This window comes from Ornithodoros turicata, chromosome 3 (genome assembly GCF_037126465.1).
Source record: "Ornithodoros turicata isolate Travis chromosome 3, ASM3712646v1, whole genome shotgun sequence".
NCBI lineage: Eukaryota > Metazoa > Arthropoda > Arachnida > Ixodida > Argasidae > Ornithodoros > Ornithodoros turicata.
Window position 1 is genome coordinate 105501589 of NC_088203.1, and position 12723 is coordinate 105514311.

The 12723-nt window shown below is 45.8% G+C and overlaps 1 protein-coding gene across 2 annotated transcripts in view; it reads right to left on the reverse strand.

Moving 5' to 3' along the window:
- Positions 1-1372: 1372 nt before the first annotated feature.
- The window catches only part of LOC135389092 (angiogenic factor with G patch and FHA domains 1-like), a 35802-nt gene continuing 24451 nt past the window's right edge, over positions 1373-12723 (reverse strand). For both annotated transcript variants that reach the window (XM_064619059.1, XM_064619060.1), the window contains exons 11-13: positions 5865-5964; positions 4866-4987; positions 1373-1652 (exon numbers count right to left, since the gene is read on the reverse strand). In XM_064619059.1, the coding sequence (XP_064475129.1) occupies positions 4871-4987; positions 5865-5964 (217 nt within the window). In that variant the 3' untranslated portion in view covers positions 1373-1652; positions 4866-4870. The remainder of the gene's footprint in view (positions 1653-4865; positions 4988-5864; positions 5965-12723) is intronic.

Consider the following 12723-nt stretch of genomic DNA (forward strand, 5'->3'; position numbering starts at 1 on the left):
AAAACGGAAATCCAGCTGGGAGTTGTTTACACTTGTATTTCCCGTTCGCGAGTATTTTTTATTTTTTTTCATTCAGCTTGAATAATTCATTAACTTCTTAATCATTGCTCTGGGAGCGAAGGTGTAAATTGGAAAGTTGTACAGCATGGCGAGAAACATCTAAACCAGGTGCTCTACCTCACTCTCTCTCTTTTCTTATCCTGAAGAAAGAAGGTGCAAAGTTCGTTCCTAGATGCCCGATGATGCGTCAACATCTGAGTGTTCATTCCAATGCCCGCGCTGTGCAGATCAGCTGAGCACGGTTCCTTGAGCGTACTCCTGTGGCCAGTGCGGTCGAGGCGCAGTCGAGGTTGCGCGCGAAGGTAGTCACGTGATACTTTTCTTCTTCTTTTTTGCGAGTAAAACAGCCCACGCAACAGGCACGTTGCCTGGAGCACTTGAGTTAGATATTTGTCGCCGTGCTGTACAACTTCTCAATTTACACCTTTGCTCCAGAAGCAATAGTTAAAAGTTAACTAACTATTCAATTCAAACTATTCAATTGAACTGACTAATTAGGAGAAACGAAAAATTACTCGCAGACGAGGAATAAGAGTGCAAACAACTTCCTGTCGACTTCGCTCCCGTAGAGCGCTTTGAGTAGAGCGCGTAGAGAGTCTTTCCTGAAAGCTAGATCCAATTTAGCTGGAACACCCGTATATCACGTGCCTTATATATGGCACCGTATGTAGTCATGTTCAAGCGATGAGCGGTATCGCCGGTGCCCTTTTCCAGCGACGCCCAATATTCATATAAGATTGTTATATAATTTATTTATTATATTATATTATTTAATTAAATAAATATTAAACAGTAATGAAAATATTAAATAATATACAATTATATTATTAAATTCGTATAATATTCATATTCAGAATTCACTAAACTGAAATATTTTGGGGCCGTCTTCCATTCCAGGCTATCCTGTTTCAGTTCACATTCAATCCACCCAAGTCCAAAACTATTTTTCTTTCCTTTCAGCAGTAAAAATGGTAGAATTAGGTTCAAGGCACAAAGGTAATTCGGTAAATCTTTCAGCGCTACAGGCAAAGCACACCTGCCTGTGCAACAGCTATTTTGTATTCCATCCATGTGCTGCATGTTATATGCTGTGCAATTAAAAAGACAAATCCACATTGTTACTTCAGCATGCAAATAATGTGTAACAAAGAAACACAAGAGTCCTACCTTTGTATAGACGATAACAGAAATGCAGGGAGCGTGGAGAGAGAACTGTGTATTGACAAATCAAGATGTCCGCTGTTCCCTCCATGCCGCTATCGGATTGGCCCTGCCAAGAGGAGGAACTTACAGAGTACACAGCTTCATGAGAGTGGCTTGCAAACAACACTTTATTTTGACGATTATGTATCATCTTCAATTGTCTGCGCCTTAGACCTTGATGTCGATTGCAAAGGTAGATCTATCTCTGCCGTCGGTTGGTACTTACCAACCCAGCATAATCGAATATCGTGAAAACGTGATGATATGAGAGGACTTAATGATCTCGTCAATGTACCATGTCAATGCCAAATGGGACGAAGTTTATGGTACTGCCTATTTCCCGTGATCTCCGTGCAGCAACTTCACAAGGGACCTAACCATGTCAGGAGCTAGAAAGATACAGAAGTAAGTTTCAACCAACAATTTTTCTCCCACTGAAAGAGCCATAAAAAAAAACACAAACTTGACAATGCAAACAAAGAATGAACACAAAATAACAGAAAATGTTATAGCTGGGGGTAGGCACCACTCCAGGAATAAACCTCTCTCTCTACCTATTCCAATAATGGCAGTATTTGAAAATTTATGTTTCACTCTGCTACTTGTCTTTAGTATGCCAAGCAACTCACCCACGAAAGGCAAAGCTGGTATGCAAAACAAGGTACACAATAGACAACTTTATTTCTTGGATGGCGAACGGGGACTTTAATCGCCAGGGGAGATGCTCTACCCCATTGCTGATGGTGATGCGAGGAATGATATAATGAGCCCCTTCACAATACGGTTCAAAGTCCTATGATGTCCAAAAATGTCAAAAGAGCTTTCGGGGCACAGCATTGGTGGGCTGGATGTGGCCAGGGACCAAGCAATTTTGAGAGAGGGGAGGGGGCGAGAGTCCAGCTGGTGAGGAGACACGGAGAGTGTGGTTCAGGAAGGTTGGAAGTGTGGGCGATTAAGAAGAATGTGCTCTACATCTTCTAGAGCACCGCAGTGACAGCATCTGGGAGAGTCAACTTGTCTCAAGTGGTAAGGCCACTGAGCTCTAAAGGCCACATCGAGTCGCATACGATGAATCAATGCAGCATCTTGACAAGAGGTGTTTCGTGGCATGCGGAAAGCAAGCATTGGATCAACTCTTCTCAGCATAGATGGGGGGAGAATATCAGTTGTCCACTGGCGGGAAGCCACCAGTGTCGGGTGTCCATTGCGTAGCGTCGGCGATGGAGAGGTGGTAGAGTTTGACGTCGTCACCGGAGAGAAAGGTCGCGAAGCAACCAATGTAACTGACCGCAATGGAGAAGCTGTTCAGGGAAGTTTGTACACCGCAGACAGGAATCGCTTACGTAAACGTTGGTTTCCCAGTCCCCCACTTCAGCGTCAAGGACCCATACAGAGATCTTTCAACCAAAGGTTCTACCATCGCCGTAGAGGTTTTGATGTAGAAGACCCTTCAAGATGACTTTAGTAGGGCGTACGAGTATGAAGAGCTTGACAACATCAGTGACCAGCAAGTAAAGCCTAGAAGGTACTCTGGCATGAACTTTAAGCATAATTGCAGACGATCAAGGAGCGAGCATGACGACGCAGAGATCTACGTATAGGAATAACGAACCACGTCTATGACACAGGACGGCAAGGTTGGCATTTAGACCGCGTCCGCATCTCAGCGGGGCAGAGTCACTGAGAGAAAGCACTGTCGAGGCTAAAGAGGCTATACGCAAGAAGCGACGAAAAAGGCTGGCGAGGAGCCCAGAAATGAAGTGGCAGCATGACCACATTGTGATGTTCCCCTCATTTCATCATTTGCAGCACACCGTCCTGCACAAATGTTCTACCAGTAGGTCGTGTGATGCTGCAACCCTCATCCAGTTTCCATGCACCTCAAGGGAGACTGCCTCTTGCTCGCGGATCGCGACTTGGAGCCAGAACGTGTCGGCAATATTCGAGCATGCGAGGTGACGCTTCCAAACGAAACAATCCTTCGTAGGCCTGTCCAGCATTTACGCAAGCTGGAGCAGTGATGGTGCATCTGGCGTATTAATTTTCACCGCATACCACCTCCGCCCCCGAGAATGCAAGAAATTGAAGACAAGGAAGAAAACAGGGAGCAAAATGCAACAATGGAACTGGAACCTGACATTCTACATGAAGCTTGCCATTCCTCCTGTAATGTATGTCACTGGTGATGTAAGAAGAGTCAGTGACTATTCCACGATGTCACATAATGTACGATACATAATGCATGCCACACCAATAGTCACAGGGTATGAATATATGGACAGATGGGACGTGAGGCAGTTGAGGCAGTAGCGACGCTGTCACTCCAGAATACGTGCTTGGGTCGTCTCACAGAAGAGTCAGGGTTAGGGCTGACAGTGTCGGCCAGGGGAAGACGGGGTGGACAACTCAGTGAAGGCGGGCTTAAGCCTGTCGATGCCAATGGTTTCGTGGCGCCCGTTGTAGTTGAGAACGTAGAACTTCTGACGGCATTCCAAGCCGTGGTAGGGGCCACTGTAAGGGGGTTGTAGGGACTTCCGTAGGGTGTCTGTCCGGACGAAAACTTTGGAGGCGGACGAAAGGTGTGAGGAGACAAACGTTTTGTACGGCTGATGCGCTCTGGTGGGAGTTGGTTTGACATGAGAGAAGTGCCTGCAGAGGTGGTCAATGTAGTCAGCGGGCGCAACATGAGTAGGGGCGTCGAAGAACTGCGTGGAAGTCACCACATGGTCTCCAGTCCCCAGTCTTCTTGGGAACCATATGAAGAAGCGGATGCACAGGTACTGGAGGATGGTTGAACGATATCAACAGCGAGCATGTGGTCAAACTCGTGGTGTGCTATGGCTCGTTTTTCTGGACTGAGGCGGCGTGCTTTGGCGAAAACGGGTTGGCCGTGTGTGTCTATGCGGAAATGTGTCTATGCTCTAGGGAGAAAATTTTGCTTTGCACAACGGTTTTTGATGAAGAGCAGGTGACTCTGATGTCTGGTGGACTGGGGCATTGTTGGTCTCTGCTAGTAATCCCCTCTGGCGTTCCCCTGCCAAAGCAGGGCGGTTCACAGTGAAGCGCTCGGTGAACCGAACCGATTGTAAAACCAACAGGGCTGGTGACTCAGAGATGGTTGCGGGGTCGGAGAGAGGTTTGCACAAAGGCGTTCAAGCAACGGAGAGAGGCCTGGTCATGGGAGAGGGAACGCTCTCGGTGCATCTCGGTACGCAGCTTTGCGAGGACAGCACTGTCCGACGGCAGCGTGTATGCCTGCTGAGCATGCATGGAACAGCTTGTGGGGATCTCCATTGTCTACAGTTGGCAGGTTGATAGACGAGCGGACTTCCTCGTTCTATGTAAACCCCACAATACAAAATGTAAAATGAATCTAGGGAATTTATATCGGATAACAACAGGCAAAAGCCTCAGCTCAGGACCTGATGATATTTCAAATTAGTGCAGCTCTTCAGAGATTGTTACATGTCTCATGGCACACAAAATGATAAGCCTTTTGAAGTTGCATGGATGAGTCTGTGCCCTGTGTTGCTATACAGATCTCCACAAGTACATTTTACTGCTTGAAAGAATAAACATCCTCCAATGTGAGTTACACCAACCTCAATTAAGTGAGGGCATCGTATCGTTCCTTCGTCCTTCTCCACACTTCCGACTTGGGATTCAAACTGGAGCTGTCTTCAGCACCCAAGCCTGCGTGCGCTTTCCTCTGTTCAACTACTACCTGGAATAACATTGGATGAAGTTTAATTTACAAACAAATTTCTATTTAGATGCCTAGGCACTAGACAAGTGCAAAAGACAAGACCACAGCAAACTTCAGCACTGTGCTCTTTGTGGAGACATTAAACATTTTACATGTACATCCCACCAAACACGAGAGATTGAACAATGATGGTGCGGCAGAAAATTGACAAATTACAACACTCTCTTTGCTTGTTCTGTTAGTAGGTCATTGCTGTTCATCGGTGCATTCAAAGCCCTTGCTTAGGGATGAACCTTATTTATGGCATTTAGCATACAAGCCACTCCCACGCTTGAAATTGTGTAAACAAAATTTACTTGTATTACTTTTTTTTCTGGAGAACCTTCATTTTGTTTCTGCCAAAGAGCCACAGGATAGTTTCCAGCTGGCACTTCACTAATTGTAAAATTGGATTGCTCATTTCCGAGGCATTTGGGCCATCACAAGTGGCAATGTGACCGATTCCTATGATGCATGCAGACTAGGCTAGACTGGGCTAGCTGACTCACACAGCCTACACAACCTGAGGGTCGCTGCCTGAGAATTTTCGTCACCACTTGAGCCCTAACATGTCACCTAGTCCCCCAGATTTAAGCCTCCTGAGCTCTGCAGGAGCGTTGAGGAGAAAGCCAATCATCCTCACAGTATCAAAGATTCATCGAAGACAATTGAAAAAACCCCAGTGCTGGGTAGGACGAGGACGGAGAATAAAAACGACGAGGATCTTTATACCCCATGGCTTCTTCTCCATCAAGATGTGCAGGGACAATCTAGTGCTGTTCCTCACAAGTTACTACCTTGGGTTACTTATCTTGTAGGTCAGGACTTTTTTGTACAACAGGAAACAGGAACTCACAGGTTCTGTAGTTCCCTGATTCTGCTTTCCCAAGCCTTCTCCTTCCTTCCACCCCATCTTCTGAAGCATTTGGAATCCTTTGTTTTCTGTGGGAAGGACCCTGAAAGTGGTACATCAACTGTAAGTACCCGAAGTAGGTCAAAAGGAACGACGATGTCAGTCACACTACCTGACATATGAGAGTGCGGCATTAAAAAAGAAAAACGAATATACAGTTCATCGTGAAGATACTTGAAGTGAAGAAGTTTATGTCGAAATAAAAGAAACAGTCAGAATGGGGAAGTAACAGACAGGGATGTTCCTCAGTTGACAGAAGCTGCAAGGCATGTACTATAAGCTCCATCAATGTTGGCACTGCTAACCAGCAGTGTAGCCAGAAAAATATTTTGGGAGGGTTTCTGTGGGTACTTTACATGGGGGAGGAGGATTTCCCCTCGTTACCCTCTCCCAAAGGGATATGATTTGAGGGGGAGGGGGGCAGGGAACCCCTTGACTCTGCCACTGCTGCTAACTAAAGGGGTTGCACTATTTCCATACAAGTGTTGCGAGTTAAGGACATCACACGCATCACTGAACCGTATGCAAGAGCAATGAGTTAAAAATTATTTTTTTGTCATAGCTAATAAAACAGACTTTTGACTGGCATAAAGGAGAAAGCTTCCGTTATTTCTACTGGTCCTCAAAAGCACGCAACCCCTTTCTGCCACACTAGTAACGTCAACACAACTGTGGCTATGGCCAAGGTGCTTTATTCGCTACAAGTGTGAAAACACGGGAAGTGCAGTACATCTGTGATTTTCCATGTTGTGGAGCGGTCTCACTCAGAAGAAGAACAACCACAGGGACTTTATTTGAGTGATGATGTACCCAAGGAATTATACCAAAGATGTAAAATTGATTAAATAAACTCTGGGTGGTTGCAGTTCTAACATCTGACTGTGTGCGGATGACTGTGTCATTTATGGGCCGATAACTCGTGACAAAGATCATTAATTACTTCGAAATTACCTAAACATTTTTCATGAATGGTGCTCCAACTGCATTATGGTATCCAACCACACTTCTAAATGAAAGTCTATGCCATTTACTAGGTCGTCCCATCCCGCCAACTTCATGTATGCTCTGGAAACTAACAAGGAAGTTAAGTGTGCTAGCAGTGCACAAAAATATAAGGACACAGAGAAGAGAGAAGGACAATTCTAATGTGACGCCTTGTCCTTGTCGTTTTGTGCGCTGCCTACACGCATAACTGAAGTGTTCACGAACTACACCAGACTAGCCCAGAACTACCAAAGAACTAGCCCAGAATCGTGCAGTCAGGTTTATCATAAATAACTACAGCACACAGACTAGCATAACCAAAATAAAAAGATTGTTTCAACTAGATACTTTACATCATACCAAATCATCTTCTGTTTAAATGTATCGAATGGTTTTCCTGACATTCCAACATGAAGAGCACTGAAGTGCACAGTCAAGAGCTATTGGGAAAGCATGACAAGTACAAGTGACACCTGAAATCCCCAATCTGAACTGTTTACCTTGCTCTTTCCTGATTGTGAATCACGTTGACTTTGGAAGGCATTTTTTCGGCCACCATACACTTCTATGACTCACACATGACAACATATGGATAAGAGCATTCACCTTGGGTCAAACATCCTATAATAAGATGATAATGGCCTCGAAAGCCACAGATAAACAGAGGAAGTCCTTGAGATACATAGGCTGGCAGTGGGAGCTATCCAGAGATAAGAATACTGCTTTATAAATGTCGAGCCTATCTTGATAAGATAAAGAAAAATAGAGGCCAATTAATTAACACAAACACACACAAAAAAAAAATGCTGCACTTGTTTATTGAAATATGGCGGTCATCGAAAAAAGGCAGACAGTGACGAGAATCCAACCCTGCACCTCTCGAGGGCAGCGGAGCCTTGTCAAGTTGCCAGCTGGCAGCTTTTTGCTCCTTTGCCCAACCATGTATATGGTAAATTCAATGAATTGAATTGAATTGACTTGACTTGACTGCTGGGCAAGTGCACTACCCACTAGAATACGCTGGCAATGGCTTGGGGGCCTGAGCCCCCCTTACCTCACCGGAGCTTTCCTAGGGAAGGGAAAGGGGGCAGGCCCCCTCCAAGAAGTCTTCCCAGATGACATTCAAGATGAACATTTTGAGGAATATCCTAAGTTTCATACAAGCACAGTGATGCAAGCGAATATGAAAATCCTGTAAAAATTTGTTCCACAATTGCTAACTGTCCCACCTAAGCACACCTCCAACTCACTTTCCATCATGTTCCTACATTTGTGGTAATGCCACATACTCACATGTTGATCTAAAAAAAAAAAGTTGCATAGTCATGCCGTATCAACACGAGTTCCTTCGAAGGGCAGATACAGACCCTCAATTTGGGGTGGGATGGGGTCCTCTTAAAGCACATAGTGGGGAGGGGGAAACCTAACTCTTAAACTAATGTTTTGAGAGGTTCCACCACTGGTTCCTTCCAGAGGGGAAGTTTCATGTTTCAAAAGCACTAAAAATTAAGTTTCGGCATGCAAACCCAGAAGAAAAGCAGTCCCTGATTGAAATGTTGATGGCTCTCGTCCTGAGGCAATTCCCTTCATACTACCTTACCGGTTCGCTCGATTTCTACCTGTCTATACTCTGCATAGAGGTTGTCGAACTGGTTTCGAGTGGAACTTCTTTCATCAACGATGCTGAAGACCAGAGACGCGGACAAAAAAAAAACATGATTCAGTTCAAGCTTGCCCACACCCTGTCTCTTCTCGATCTCCCACAAACCAGTAGCAATTGCGAACACTTTTTACCTGTATCTGTACCAGTGGCGTAGCCAGACCTCCAATGTAGGGGGGGCTCGATACGAAAACTCCCCCACCCCCACTGATCCTGGATGCGACAACAAACATATACTTGTGCACACCGCAAAATGCGGTTGAAAAAAAAAAGAACGAAAATAATTTATTTGGACGTTCACAGTACGATTACATATATAGGCTGTCATGTCCAATGAGGTGGTGTCACGAGATTGTAAGTACTTTGAAAAGCTCATACTTTGAAAACCATTCACGAGTGCTGCTTAGATAGCCGTCATGAACTGCAAGAACTTTCGCGATCGTCACACTGGTCCCCCCCCCCACCATATATTATTTTCTTATCGGATTTGCACGATTTACGTGGGTCGGGTCGTGGCAGGTAGGGGGGGCTCGAGCCCCCCCTACCTGCCCCCCCTACTAGGGGGGGCTCGAGCCCCCCCTAGCCCCCCCGTGGCTACGCCACTGATCTGTACCGTATACCTTAAATATATATTTGTCCTAGTTTCAACTGCGGTTTTTGAGTCACGTCGAGCCGTTGTGTTTTACCGACACAAAAAAATCTGGCGGTTGCATGGCCGTCTCCGATGTATCGGTGTCATCTTCGCTCGCTATGTCTATCGGCTCAGGGACAGCGGCTGTAGAGGTGCTCGCGCCTTCGTTCACAGCGCGCGTGCCGCGTCAAATTTGCGACGCTGTCTCGCTCGCTGGGCGCCGGACATTGGGTACCGGTGGCCAGAGCCTCCTCTTTCGAACGACAGGCGCAATCCGTCTGGCTCCGCGTCGGGCTGCGGCCGAAATTTTTTCCACACTTTTAAGTTTCTCGCGAACAAATATCGTCCAAGCCACCTATTATTACTTAAGCCGATTGGTCTCGACAATCTCTACCCGAAAACACCCGAATCACCGCGCCACCGCATGTGGATCGCCAGCTACATTGAACGGAAAGTTCCGCGAGCGTCCGTTTCGAATATATATAACGCGGTTAAATTTAAAGTTAATTCACAGTTAACCGGTAAATTTAACGCAGTTTAACGAAGTTATTTAGGCAAGTTTACCGTATATTTCGGTCCGATTTTAAAGACGTTTCGCGTCAAAAATATTATCGTCGCTTAAAAAGTGACATTCCCATGCTCTTTGGAAGCATGATATATGATGCCTAAAACGGAGTTCATTAAAGCGGAGTCGAGTCAGATGCTGTAACAGAACACGGACTCAACGCGAACGGGGGAGCGGACAGTGACAGCAGTGGGCACGCCATCACTGTAACGCCGTGTATTCTAGAAACGTGTATCGAGTTTCAATTCTCTCCCTCTTTGTACAGTCTTTTCTATTTGTAAATAAAGATAGTCCTAACCCAGACCCCGACTGGTGAAGCCGCTTCTTGCTTCTGTGCTTCGCGACATTTAACGAGGCTGCGAGTTTGCAACACACGTGCATCACACGCAGCAAACACGCAACAGACCGGTATTTGTTGTTGTAAAGGCTATCTAGCGTTGTGGGATCCAATGCAGTGCCAAGTCAAGATACGGAAATCCTCGACGTCAAGTACACTCCATTGAAAATACGCATCATGCAAGACGACTTTGAAATAGAACACGCTCTCGCAAGAAACACGTGACTGCGGTGTGACGTCCCTGTGGGGTGCTTTATCTTTATTGTAGCTCCAAAGAAATAAGATCTCTGTACATCGCGTAAGAATGAAAAAACGCCAAACGGTTTACTCCCATTACGAAGGGTAGTAAAGCTCTTTCAGGTAAATCGAACCCGATGTCTAGCGATGTCTACCCTCCCAATCAATTTCCGGATAACACCAGATTAAGTATTCCCTTTCTCACTTTGCAAATGTAGCGCAGAAAGAAAAAAAAAGCTCAAAAGAACCAACAGGACGTTTTGTGGGATACGTACACATAGTTGGCTCGCAACAAATCCTGCTATCGCTGAACTGAACATCGACACATATATTCGTATGTGCAGGTCCCGACAAAAGTTTATGGAACACCGGAGTGGTGTATATACACATATCATCTGAGCGATACCGTTGCTGCAAACAGGAGCAGATAGACTTACAAACAGGTGACCGGGTACTCGACGCACCTCTCAGTAAGTGTGTCCACTCCCGTTCGCCGCTAGGGTGGCGCTGAGATCAAGAAATCAGAGATCGGAACCGCAACTGAACCCGAGCCGAAAACCGAAAAAAAAAAAAAACGTTATTTTCTGACGAACCTGAATCGAACCGAACCGGAACTGGATCGAAAAAAATTCATACGGTTACCGGTCCGGGAATCGGTTCAGAGGTAAAATAATTGTACAACTGACAGACCTTTTTTTTTTTTTACTCGCCTGAAACGGTTATCTCACACCTTTCTATTACAACCGTGCACGGTGAGCATGAACTCGCTTTCATAGAGCAAAATTACTGCCCATGAACCGGTTAAACCGGGACCGAAAAAAGTAACGGTTCCAATCCCTGTAAATGTCCCGACCGCTGACCGTCTTTCTTTCTTTTCTTTTCTTTTTCTTTTTTTTTTGTCTGTGTGTGTGCGGGGGGTGTTCTCCCTGAGCCAAACCCGAACCGAACTACCAGAACCGGTTCAAGCTGATAATTTCGGTTCAGCGGAGCTAAACTCGAACCTGAACGGGACCGAAAAAAATACCGGTTCCGATCCCTGCAAGAAATACGTCGTTCTGGTGTTCCGTAAACTTTTGTCGGGATCTGTACTACACGTGAAAATATGGTATACATATTAGAGAGTTTTAGTACATCGTACGCTATCGCCTTTGCATACGGAAGGGATAGCGCTGGTGATTATGCGCGAAGCTCTCTTTCTGTTATGGGCGTGCGCAGAACCACCAACGCTATCCCTTACGTACGCAAAGGCGATAGCGTATGATGTACTAGAACTAGATTCGTTCTCGCATTGTAAGTGTGATCTGGACCCCGATCTTGAACTTTCACATAGCGATCGCTATCGTTATATTTAAAGTCAGCGCGCTCCAGAGCTGCTTTGGTATAGGCTCACGCAAAAACTCGTGGCGAATCACGAACCGAAGTGATGCCGTGCGTTATCTTATGGGATAACGCCAAGTCGAAGATAAAAGCGATAAGCTGAAGCGATAAAAGGCTTCGTTTTGGAAATTTAGCCGGAAAACAGCATAAGTAGCCCACCCGGAATCAGATGAAAAATGAAAAGCCTATTTTGCTCCCCCGGGTTTGTAAGAGGCACTCAACCTGAAAAAGTCAGAAACAAAAATCCATCCTACCGTACATCCACAGGCCTTCCATGAGTGGCGTTTTAACCCTATTTTGTCGTCCTACGTGCAAGCAACGCATCTAATGACTTTGGAAACCCAGTTAACTCCTATACACTCGGCGGATATTACCAATATAGTCAAACTTCGTTATAGGGAAACGTGGTACAACGAAATAATTGGCATTCCCCGTCACGCGGCGCCATAGGAGGGAACAATGCATTTCAGCTCCCGATAGAACGAAAGTTTTAAGCCGGCATCTCGATACACGCGTCCATACAAGCAAAAGGCTTCTGCAGTGCTTCTATTCCGTTTCTCTCCTCAGCTATCCTTTGTTGGCAAGCCAAAAGATTGTCGCTTACGGTGATCGCATATGATCGGGCTCACGTTGCCCGCGCTGCGTAACGTCGGCTAGCGGGCGACGGTGTACCCGGAGGGAGAGGGAGGCGGCCGACGAGCTCAGCAGATTCGTGAAATGTAGTTTCCGGTGAAAGTACGAGTACGGTGGCTTTCCTGTACGCATCCTTCACAGCGACCGGCAAAAGTGTTCGCACTGCACATCCCGAGATAGGGCGCTCCGGCGCGGACATAAAAAAAAATCCTTTACCATACTATATTCTACTGCACATACACGTTTATGTTGCTTGCACGTTCACAATTCGAGGCATAAACGTTTCAGGTGTCATCAATTTCGGTACAACGAAAGGAATCGCGATCCCCGTTAATTTCGTTATATCGAGGTACAAATGTATTTCATTTCAAAGGTATA